Genomic DNA, 12,709 nt, shown 5'->3' with positions numbered 1-12,709 from the left:
GTGATTTCCTGGATTCTTCCCCCCCCCCATTCTGTCTCTCATAGTTAGTGTACCTATGATGAAAATTACAGGCCTCTCTCATCTTTTTAAGTGGGAGAACTTGCACAATTGGTGGCTGACTAAATACTTTTTTGCCCCACTGTATTGATTTTGTGAAAAAAAAAAAGTAAATGTGGTATTTTTCTACAGGTATACAGGAGCATGCAGTGTGAAGAATACACTGATGCCAAAAGAGAGACGCATGTGAATTGGATGAGGTGAGCAGTACACTAGCTGTTGGTAGGGCTGCACGATATTGGAAAAAATTGCGATATGTGATAACCATTACTGATTACTGCGATTGCGATATGACTTGCGATATGTAAATTATTAACAAAAAATATTATTTTTTAATCACCATCCTGCACTGTACCTGCTATGCCATTAAAAAATGAATGCATTGTTTCCATTATTATTTTTATTTGGAAAAATGTGGCTACACCTACAATTATGTCCACAAATCCATGAATGTTCAACAATAAACAAACCTGAAAACAGCTTAAAGCATTCAAATGAAATTACATTACATGAAATTACATTAAACAAAAAACAACAAAATATCAATAAAAATAATATATAAATGGTGAATTCTTGGCCAAAACAGCTAGTGCAACGGGAAATCAGCCACAACATGGATTACCAACTGTAATACTATAAGAACAAATTGTGTGTGCGCTTACGTTAAGGCAGGTTTTTGGCAAGGAAAACAAGCATGTTCACCTTGCTTGGCTTTAAGCATGTGCGTTCGCATGTCACAATATTCCCTGATGTGCTAAACAGTCTTTCTGAAGGTGAACTGCTTGCAGGTATGCAGAGATACTTTCTGGCCAGTTTACTTAGCTGTGGGAAGTTCACCATGTGTAGTCTCCACCAGGCTAGGGGGTCTGCCTCACTGTCTATGGTAGGAGACAGCAAGTAGCTGTTCAGCTCAGCTTCTATGGCTTGTTCCAGTTGTGCAGAAGGTGAAATGGGGATTGGGGCCTTTTTGAAGAAACTGCCCAGTGATTTTCTTGCTTTCTTTGAAGTGGTGCAAGGTGGATCCACACTCTGGGCCCCAGTATCAGACAGCTGTCCTTCCTACAATACAGAAAATACAGAGTGAAAAAAGTCCCCCACTACATATTGGTCATATGCCATGTTTCAACATTATGCAATAAGCATGTGTAATGAAGAATATAAAGCACCTTCAATGTTGTTGTTTGCATTTCTGCCATAACTCTTGTCTTTGTGTGAAACTTTGTCGCTGTGTATATAGTTTGCTTTGAATCTTGGATCCATGAAGCATGCCATATCCAGAAGTTCCTGGGTTGCAGTGTCATCGTATTTACAGATCATGTAGTTCAGAATTTTTATTTTAATGGATCTTGTTAATTCAGAGTCTTCTTGTTTCTCGGCCAGAATGGATGTCTTCAGCAGATGAAGAACTGGTTTCACATACAAAACACTTACATAACTTTTCACCTGAGAGTGCATCTGTGAATTCTTCAAGAGGCTGTAATGCCTGATTCACAGATTCGAGCACATCCAGGTCCTGCCAGGTTGGAACCAAATGCCTGGACTTTCTGTCTTCTGAGAGGACGTCTGATAAAGCCTGGTGCTGCTCAAGGACTCTCTCTATCATCTTTTGCCTGGACCCCCACCTTGTGGGGCATTCTGTGATGAGAGAGTGTTCTGGGAGGTTGTGCTCCTGCTGTGCCTTTTTCAGAGCCATTTTCATTTTCCAGCTATGGGAAAAATGACTCACTATCTTTTTGCAAAGTCCAGTTGCTCGAGCAATGCGGCCATCATCTTTTACTGCGTTTTCTAAAGAGAAGGCAGAAGAAAAAAACGTAGGCAACATGAATGATTAACAGTTTAAAAAAACCCCAAAATAACCCTACATCATTCCCTAGTCCCTACAAGTAAATTCACTAATTTGATTATTAAAATAGACACTAACACACCTTAAGTGCGATTTGGTAATTCTGCAATGAATATAGAATCGAAATAATAACGGTAGAAACTAGCCATAGTATGTGTGCATAGTGCGTAGATAGAATATGCCGTGCCTCCACAATCGTCAATGATTTGAACAAGACGATGCTTAAACACTAACTAGTAAATGACAGTAGGGGGAGCCTCCATAATAATGTTACAGCTACTCGAATTGGAACCAGAGAGAATAAAATTTGAGCTACGAGCTGGAGGGATGTTAAATTGTAGAGACAAAAATAAACGGTATTAATTCTTGTGGTAGGCCTACAATAGGATACGCACTGATACTGGACCAAAGCCTCTGTAAACAGTGAGGCATTCCATGTGAATTACTACACTATAGGTTGCTATACAACTGTACAACGTGCAATGCAATAAAAATTCTTAATATTGAAAAATTAGTTTGTTACTTTCTTTCTTGTAGGGGCCTACCCTTTTCACAAAACAATACAGTATATGCATAGAAACAAGCAGTTAGAGCTAGGTTACTTACCGATGGCCAGGTGCAGCCTGTGGCCGAAACACTGAAGTCTAAGCCAGCTGTTCAATTCAGTGGCCTTCACTATGTTGGCTCCGTTATCGGTGGTTATACACACTTGTTGATCTTCGCGTAAATTCCAACTGGCTAATACTTCACGCAATCCGAGCGCTATATTTTCCCCAGTGTGTGCATCTGGGAAGTACATAGTCTTCATGCACCGTGTTTTGAGCTCAAAATCTTGTGTGAGGAAATGGACCGTGAAACTCATGTAGGGCTCTGTATTACGACTTGACCATAGGTCTGTGGTACTCGCGAAGTAGTCAACTTCACTTAATTCAAGCATAACCGATTTTCGACACGTGTCGTACATTTGTGGGATGGCAACTTGAGAAAAGTAGTTCCGTGAGGGAATTTGATACCTTCGGTCAAGTATCCCAATCATGTCCACAAAACCAGCTCCGCTTGCTGCACTCATAGGGATCATGTCCTTTGTTAAATAGCGTGCAATGCCCCCCGTTATTTCCTTATGACACTTAGAATGTTTTTCATAAGGGGTGACGGCTGCAAAGCTCTGCTCAATTGAACTTATTTTAATTTTAGGTGGTAAACTTTGCGTACCGCCTGCTTGTTTGCTATTATTGCTAGCGTGAACCTCTTCATACAATGGTTTGTGTTTGTGCTGTAGGTGACTATAGAGGTTCGTAGTGTTTCCTCTGGTGGTTGCTACCATTGTATTACATGTCTTGCAAAATACCTGTGCTTGCAACATGTCGTCGCTCTTGACACCAAAATACTTCCAAATCAAAGACGTGCCTTTTCGTTTTGGCACCAGTTCCTCGCACAAGCTTGGCTCGCTACCACCTTCAGCCATCACGACTTCACTCTCTATTAAACCAGTAGGCCATGCATTGCAATTACTTCCGAGGGGGCGGTCTTTTCCCGAACCAGTTGTTGACATTCAAAATGTTCAAATGGCGCAGATTATTATGGTAATAATTGGTGATATTTATGGTAATAATTATGGCGTATATCGAAATTTAAGTATTTTTTGCGATGTGTCTATTGCAAGCCTTGATTTTGCGATAACGATAGATTTTCGATATATCATGCAGCCCTAGCTGTTGGGTCGTTTTAGTGATTTGATTTTACAGCTCCTCATTTGTTGGAAGAACTTTATCTTCATGTCATTGATATCTCCACCATGCTTTCTCCAAGTCTATAACTCTGATCTGATTTTTTACCTTTTTCTGAAACGTTCTCTCACTCTTAGGTATGTGAATTGTGCCCGTAATGAAGAAGAACAGAATCTTGAGGCATTTGAGTATCAAGGGGGAATTCTGTATCGTTGCTGTCGATCCATTAACCCAGGACAGGAGCTCTTGGTGTGGTATGAAGAGGAGTACACCAAAGATCTCCGTCCTGCACCTACAGGAACAACCAGAGAGCAAGGTGTTACTTTTGTCTTAGAGGTTATTTTCTGCATCATTTCGTGACATTTCTGAGCCTACCAGTGTTTCTCGGATGAAAGTTGTTGTACAATGCAGTCTGCAATAACGAGAGCATTCCCCAGAGAACTCATTTTGGCCTGTTCCACCAACCAGGTAGGTCTTCTTGATCATATGACTATGACCAACCAGAGAGGGTGAAGTCTATCAGCTTCCTTTGAGACACATGAAGTCCGCCCACTGCATATCTTGCTATTGCAAAACTGACTACAGTGGTGCTTGAAAGTTTGTGAACCCTTTAGAATTTTCTATATTTCTGCATAAATATGACCTAAAACATCATCAGATTTTCACCCAAGTCCTAAAAGTAGATAAAGAGAACCCAGTTAAACAAATGAGACAAAAATATTATACTTGGTCATTTATTTATTGAGGAAAATGATCCAATATTACATATTTGTAAGTGGCAAAAATATGTGAACCTTTGCTTTCAGTATCTGGTGTGACCCCCTTGTGCAGCAATAACTGCAACTAAACATTTTCGGTAACTGTTGATCAGTCCTGCACACTGGCTTGGAGGAATTTTAGCCCATTCCTCCATACAGAACAGCTTCAACTCTGGGATGTTGGTGGGTTTCCTCACATGAACTGCTCGCTTCAGGTCCTTCCACAACATTTTGATTGGATTAAGGTCAGGACTTTGACTTGGCCATTCCAAAACATGAACTTTATTCTTCTTTAACCATTCTTTGGTAGAACAACTTGTGTGCTTAGGGTCGTTGTCTTGCTGCATGACCCACCTTCTCTTGAGATTCAGTTCATGGACAGATGTCCTGACATTTTCCTTTAGAATTCACTAATATAATTCAGAATTCATAGTTCCATCAATGATGGCAAGCCATCCTGGCCCAGATGCAGCAAAACAGGCCCAAACCATGATAGTACCACCACCGTGTTTCATAGATGGGATAAGGTTCTTATGCTGGAATGCAGTGTTTTCCTTTCTCCAAACATAATGCTTCTCATTTAAACCAAAAAGTTCTATTTTGGTCTCATCCATCCACAAAACATTTTTCCAATAGCTTTCTGGCTTGTCCACATGATCTTTAGCAAACTGCAAACGAGCAGCAGTGTTCTTTTTGGAGAGCAGTGGCTTTCTCCTTGCAGCCCTACCATGCACACCATTGTTGTTCAGTGTTCTCCTGATGGTGGACTCATGAACAGTAACATTAGCCGATGTGAGAGAGGCCTTCAGTTGCTTAGAAGTTACTCTGGGGTCCTTTTTGACTTCGCCGACTATTACACGCCTTGCTCTTGGAGTGATCTCTGTTGGTCGACCACTCCTGGGGAGGGTAACAACGGTCTTGAATTTCCTCTACTTGTACACAGTCTGTCTGACTGTGGATTGGTGGAGTCCAAACTCTTTAGAGATGGTTTTGTAACCTTTTCCAGCCTGATGAGCATCAACAACGCTTTTTCTGAGGTCCTCAGAAATCTCCTTTGTTCATGCCATGATACACTTCCACAAACATGTGTTGTGAAGGTCAGACTTCAATAGATCCGTTTTTTAAATAAAACAGGGTGCCCACTCACACCTGATTGTCATCCCATTGATTAAAAACACCTGACTCTAATTTCACCTTCAAATTAACTGCTAATCCTAGAGGTTCACATACTTTTGCCACTCACAGATACGTAATATTGGATCACTTTCCTCAATAAATAAATGACCAAGTATAATATTTTTGTCTCATTTGTTTAACTGGGTTCTCTTTATCTACTTTTAGGACTTGGGTGAAAATCTGATGATGTTTTAGGTCATATTTATGCAGAAATATAGGAAATCCTAAAAGGTTCACAAACTTTCAAGCACCACTGTATATAGTAAACCACAAGATATTGTTGTAGTTTTATTCATCATGCCCAGTTTAACCAGAAGTAGCGTAAAATGCATGCCCTGTGGATCCCGAGTGGCACAGCAGAAAAGTGTTGTCCCCGTCATCCTCCCCATCATCCAGATATTGCCACTTTCAAATCCTGATGACGCCACAATCATCTGTGGTTGGGAGCTCAAGAGAGCAAAATTGTCTGGGCTCTCTGGGAGGGAGAGATGGCATGCCCTGTCAGTTACACTGGCCAGTCATGGGTGTGAGAGAGCACATTTAATAGGAAGTAAGTGGATTGGGCTTTCGTCCGAGTGTGCTTTGCTGCCCCCTGACATTGTATGAGTAAAACGTTGTCAACTGGTGTTTCTTGTCTTGGAGGAAGCACATGATAGCCCTCCCTGGTTGGTAGCTGTTATGTGATAGTGGAGAGGAGTCTGATGGGTGGGAATTGGCCATGGCTAAATTAGGGAGAAAATTGGGGAGAAATCAGGGGGGAATGCCCTGTCACAGCTAACACATAATATAGGATAATGTCAGACCTCCCCATATTACAGAAACACTGGGGGGGGCGTCATTATAATACCTTCAGTGCAATATAACCAGCTGGCTGGAAAGAAGTTAGTTGAACACACACATGCAGTGTGTCTGAACCAAGGGAAGTTGTTAATTGGATAATGCAGATGTCAGTCAAACCCATCAACCATTATAAAAATCAATTGCAACACATTTGCTTTATTTCAGGAGCATATGTGATGGTTATATTATCAAGCAATAACAATTAGTATTTTTATAGAATTCAATAATTCCACACGAGTCACACCATGGAGAACTTATCTTTTTAATTATGTTAAATTTTAGCTCCTTAAAGTACAACCCCGATTCCAAAAAAGTTGGGACAAAGTACAAATTGTAAATAAAAACAGAATGCAATAATTTACAAATCTCAAAAACTGATATTGTATTCACAATAGAACATAGACAACATATCAAATGTCGAAAGTGAGACATTTTGAAATTTCATGCCAAATATTGGCTCATTTGAAATTTCGTGACAGCAACACATCTCAAAAAAGTTGGGACAGGGGCAATAAGAGGCTGGAAAAGTTAAAGGTACAAAAAAGGAACAGCTGGAGGACCAAATTGCAACTCATTAGGTCAATTGGCAATAGGTCATTAACATGACTGGGTATAAAAAGAGCATCTTGAAGTGGCAGCGACTCTCAGAAGTAAAGATGGGAAGAGGATCACCAATCCCCCTAATTCTGCGCCGACAAATAGTGGAGCAATATCAGAAAGGAGTTTGACAGTGTAAAATTGCAAAGAGTTTGAACATATCATCATCTACAGTGCATAATATCATCAAAAGATTCAGAGAATCTGGAAGACTCTCTGTGCGTAAGGGTCAAGGCTGGAAAACCATACTGGATGCTCGTGATCTTCGGGCCCTTAGACGGCACTGCATCACATACAGGCATGCTTCTGTATTGGAAATCACAAAATGGGCTCAGGAATATTTCCAGAGAACATTATCTGTGAACACAATTCACCGTGCCATCCGCCGTTGCCAGCTAAAACTCTATATTTCAAAGAAGAAGCCGTATCTAAACATGATCCAGAAGCGTAGACGTCTTCTCTGGGCCAAGGCTCATTTAAAATGGACTGTGGCAAAGTGGAAAACTGTTCTATGGTCAGACGAATCAAAATTTGAAGTTCTTTATGGAAATCAGGGACGCCGTGTCATTCGGACTAAGGAGGAGAAGGACGACCCAAGTTGTTATCAGCGCTCAGTTCAGAAGCCTGCATCTCTGATGGTATGGGGTTGCATTAGTGCGTGTGGCATGGGCAGCTTACACATCTGGAAAGACACCATCAATGCTGAAAGGTATATCCAGGTTCTAGAGCAACATATGCTCCCATCCAGACGACGTCTCTTTCAGGGAAGACCTTGCATTTTCCAACATGACAATGCCAAACCACATACTGCATCAATTACAGCATCATGGCTGCATAGAAGAAGGGTCCGGGTACTGAACTGGCCAGCCTGCAGTCCAGATCTTTCACCCATAGAAAACATTTGGCGCATCATAAAATGGAAGATACGACAAAAAAGACCTAAGACAGTTGAGCAACTAGAATCCTACATTAGACAAGAATGGGTTAACATTCCTATCCCTAAACTTGAGCAACTTGTCTCCTCAGTCCCCAGACGTTTACAGACTGTTGTAAAGAGAAAAGGGGATGTCTCACAGTGGTAAACATGGCCTTGTCCCAACTTATTTGAGATGTGGTGTTGTCATGAAATTTAAAATCACCTAATTTTTCTCTTTAAATGATACATTTTCTCAGTTTAAACATTTGATATGTCATCTATGTTCTATTCTGAATAAAATATGGAATTTTGAAACTTCCACATCATTGCATTCCGTTTTTATTTACAATTTGTACTTTGTCCCAACTTTTTTGGAATCGGGGTTGTACATATCACGGGTAAATTCAGGAGCAAGAGCAATGTAATTCTCCTATTTTATATTAAACTTTGGTCAAATATCTATAACATTCTGCATTCTCTGAAATTTTTTTACCTTGCGCAATACCAGAAAAATTCAGTTGAAATCAAGCCATTTGAGGCAAATCGGTCCGCCTCTGGAAGAACTTGGCATTTGAATTTCCCGGCAAACATTGATTTTCGTGATGTCGCGTGCGGGACGCCTCCCTCTGAATCCTACGTCAGTGCTGGTTTGTTTGAGAAAACGACCTGGTGGTTTTCTGCAAATTTCTTCAACGTTATCACGTAATTATTAAAATGGTTAACAGATGTATCGTAGGAGGGTGTAGCAACACCAATCATGATGGGATTAGTACTCATCGTTTCCCAAAAGACTGGACAGAGAGAGAAATGGGAGCGCTTGGTCTACACAAGCTGTGCACTGAAACTGTGCAAGCTCTCGCAGCCTGCTGACGCTTCCGCAGGTGACGTCACGAATCTGGCTCCAGACTCCCTTGGGATTTTTCCACATGCGTTTTATTTTTTTCTGCTGTTGACAGATGGCCTTGTGCAAAATTACCCTTCTGGATGAGTGTGTAAAGGAACATACTTTTCATATATAAAAAAAATAAATAAATTGTTTCAGGATATGCACTTTAAACTCTTGCAGCTGAAGAACTTCAACATGTTAAGGAACAAATAGTGTCTGAATTAACGAACAATTAAACACATGGAGGTTTGGTTGCTTTATTACTACAAAATACGCCGTGGCATTCTTCAAATACTGCAGTAAGGAAATTCCTACTGCTGCAGACCTACTTGAATGCTATCTGAACCGATGTAGTGTGTCCCTTTTTTTTTTTTCTTTTTTTTTATACGCCTATATTTAAATTAAATGGCTATTGTTATATGTCTCAATTTATGGATGTTGGCTTGCTTTCATCAATTACATTAATATGAATCATGGGGCTTCACAAAATCCCACAAAACTTAATTTCATGAAATTTGTGTGTAATTGAAATTAATAAGTGTTTTTAAACTTGACAACCTAATCCATATAAAAAATCCAGGTAGAAAATACATATTTGCTTGTGTAAATGCTACTAGAAACTATTTGCAAATAAATCTATCCATATCCAGTTTGATAAATAAAGCCCATTTTTGGATCTTTCAGAACCTTGAATGTGAGGGGTGAGTTTCCTTCTCAATCCTGGATGAGATGTAAATAAGGCTAGGCTTGCCATTACCTAGACTTGACATGATGTCCAACAGGAACCAACAACTCCCCTTTGGTCGCTCAGACCCACGGGGCTATGGCCAATGCTGTGCATAGCTGCTGTTCCAGGATCTTATTGAATCTCCCAGTATTCCAAGCTAGAGGTTGCTATATCTTAGTCCGCAACCTTTTGTTTTTGTCTCAGTCTTAATTCATGTAGAATCATGATTTTCAGTAAAAGCACTCCTTACATTGGGTTAGTGTTATATTTTATAATCTTGTTGCATTTTATGTTCAATTTGTTATTTTTGTCCTTTAATTTCTCCAGAAGTAAAGAACGCTCTGCTGCAAGTCTTTTCATGCTCCACATGCCCTCGTTCCGATGCATCTCAAATTTACCTCGACAAGCATATCCAGAGATGCCACTATGAAGAGTACGTGAGACTGCGAGAATCAGGCGAGATGAAATACAAGCTTCAGATCCCCTCCAAATGCTCCAGTCGTCAACCAACATCAACTGATATTATCCATTCTGATACTTCCCATAATGATATACAGAAGGAAATTCACCACTGCTCAGATAGTGGAAAGTGTTTTAGTTATCAGAATGCACTCAAGACACGCCAGCGCATTCACACAGGGGAAAAGCCGTATCACTGCTCACAGTGTGGGAAGAGTTTTACTCATCAGAGTCATCTCCAACGACACCAGCGCATTCACACAGGAGAGAAGCCGTATCACTGCTCACAGTGTGGGAAGAGTTTTACTCAGCAGAGTGATCTCCAACAACACCAGCGCATGCACACAGGAGAGAAGCCGTATCACTGCTCACAGTGTGGAAAGAGTTTTACTCAGCAGAGTGATCTCCAAAAACACCAGCGCATTCACACAGGAGAGAAGCCGTATCACTGCTCACATTGTGGGAAGAGTTTTACTCGTCAGAGTACTCTCCAAACACACCAGCGCATTCACACAGGAGAGAAGCCGTATCACTGCTCACATTGTGGGAAGAGTTTTACTCGTCAGAGTACTCTCCAAACACACCAGCGCATTCACACAGGAGAGAAGCCGTATCACTGCTCACAGTGTGGGAAGAGTTTTACTCAGCAGAGTGATCTCCAAAAACACCAGCGCATTTACACAGGAGAGAAGCCGCATCACTGCTCACATTGTGGGAAGAGTTTTACTCAGCAGAGTGATCTCCAACAACACCAGCGCATGCACACAGGAGAGAAGCCGTTTCACTGCTCACAGTGTGGGAATAGTTTTACTCAGCAGAGTGCTCTCCAAACACACCAGCGCATTCACACAGGAGAGAAGCCGTTTCACTGCTCACAGTGTGGGAAGAGTTTTACTCAGCAGAGTGTTCTCCAACGACACCAGCGCATTCACACAGGAGAGAAGCCGTTTCACTGCTCACACTGTGGGAAGAGTTTTACTCAGCAGAGTGCTCTCCAACGACACCAGCGCATTCACACAGGAGAGAAGCCGTTTCACTGCTCACAGTGTGGAAAGAGTTTTACTCAGCAGAGTGCTCTCCAAACACACCAGCGCATTCACACAGGAGAGAAGCCGTATCACTGCTCACAGTGTGGAAAGAGTTTTACTCATCAGAGTGCTCTCCAAACACACCAGCGCATTCACACAGGAGAGAAGCCACATCACTGCTCACAGTGTGCAAAGAGTTTTACTCAGCAGAGTAATCTCCAAAAACACCAACGCATTCACACAGGAGAGAAGCCGTATCACTGCTCACAGTGTGGAAAGAGTTTTACTCAGCAGAGTGATCTCCAAAAACACCAGCGCATTCACACAGGAGAGAAGCCGTTTCACTGCTCACAGTGTGGAAAGAGTTTTACTCAGCAGAGTGATCTCCAACAACACCAGCACATTCACACAGCAGAGAAACCGTTTCACTGCTCACAGTGTGGGAAGAGTTTTACTCAGCAGAGTGCTCTCCGACGACACCAGCGCATTCACACAGGAGAGAAGCCGTTTCACTGCTCACAGTGTGGAAAGAGTTTTACTCAGCAGAGTGCTCGCCAAACACACCAGCGCATTCACACAGGAGAGAAGCCGTATCACTGCTCACAGTGTGGAAAGAGTTTTACTCATCAGAGTAATCTCCAACGACACCAGCGCATTCACACAGGAGAGAAGCCGCATCACTGCTCACAGTGTGGGAAGAGTTTTACTCAGCAGAGTAATCTCCAACGACACCAGCGCATTCACACAGGATCACAGCCGTATCACTGCTCACAGTGTGGGAAGAGTTTTACTTGTCAGCGTGATCTCCAACGACACCAGCGCATTCACACAGGATAGAAGCCGTATCACTGCTCAGTGTGTGAAGATGTTTGCTTATTTAGTTACATTTAAGACCTTCAAGTGCACTAACTCCGAGACATTGCATGATTTAAAGTTGTCAAATTAAATATGGTTATTACAGTTTTGACTGAAAATGACCTGTACTTTGAACTTTATTGTTCATGTTACACTGGTCAACAATTTTTCAGAAGTTGTCTGCTTCAGAGATGAAATTGGCTGTTATGAAATTTGGTGTGTTAAATTAGAAGTGACAGTTAATCAGCTGATTGGCTGTGGCTTCCAAGATATTTAAGATTTTAAATTTTATACTTATGTACATGGGCGGCACGGTGGTGTAGTGGTTAGCGCTGTCGCCTCACAGCAAGAAGGTCCTGGGTTCGAGCCCCGGGGCCGGCGAGGGCCTTTCTGTGTGGAGTTTGCATGTTCTCCCCGTGTCCGCGTGGGTTTCCTCCGGGTGCTCCGGTTTCCCCCACAGTCCAAAGACATGCAGGTTAGGTTAACTGGTGACTCTAAATTGACCGTAGGTGTGAATGTGAGTGTGAATGGTTGTCTGTGTCTATGTGTCAGCCCTGTGATGACCTGGCGACTTGTCCAGGGTGTACCCCGCCTTTCGCCCTTAGTCAGCTGGGATAGGCTCCAGCTTGCCTGCGACCCTGTAAAAGGATAAAGCGGCTAGAGATAATGAGATGAGATGAGACTTATGTACATTGTATAGATCGTAATCTTTTAAAAATAAATTGTAAAACTAGGTCTCTTTGTGTGTTTATGGTCCGTTTACATGATATTTCACCTGTTCTCTTTATGTAACACTAGAAAATCAGCAAAAAGTTTATATAAATAAAATGTATTATGAAC

General features: G+C 41.7%; 1 protein-coding gene across 2 annotated transcripts in view; it reads left to right on the top strand.

Annotated features, from left to right (window-relative positions):
* LOC132901316 (gastrula zinc finger protein XlCGF26.1-like) overlaps positions 1-11,937 on the top strand; it is a 107,034-nt gene extending 95,097 nt beyond the window's left edge. The window contains exons 4-6 of one of the 2 annotated variants that reach the window (XM_060943628.1): positions 190-257; positions 3,765-3,943; positions 9,855-11,937. In XM_060943628.1, the coding sequence (XP_060799611.1) occupies positions 190-257; positions 3,765-3,943; positions 9,855-11,851 (2,244 nt within the window). In that variant the 3' untranslated portion in view covers positions 11,852-11,937. The remainder of the gene's footprint in view (positions 1-189; positions 258-3,764; positions 3,944-9,854) is intronic. The other variant, XM_060943629.1, reaches the window with a different exon arrangement.
* Positions 11,938-12,709: the final 772 nt, after the last annotated feature.

This window comes from Neoarius graeffei, chromosome 17, assembly GCF_027579695.1.
Source record: "Neoarius graeffei isolate fNeoGra1 chromosome 17, fNeoGra1.pri, whole genome shotgun sequence".
Lineage (NCBI taxonomy): Eukaryota > Metazoa > Chordata > Actinopteri > Siluriformes > Ariidae > Neoarius > Neoarius graeffei.
The sequence above is the reverse complement of the archived record's forward strand: the minus strand, read 5'-3'. Positions and strand labels throughout refer to the sequence as shown.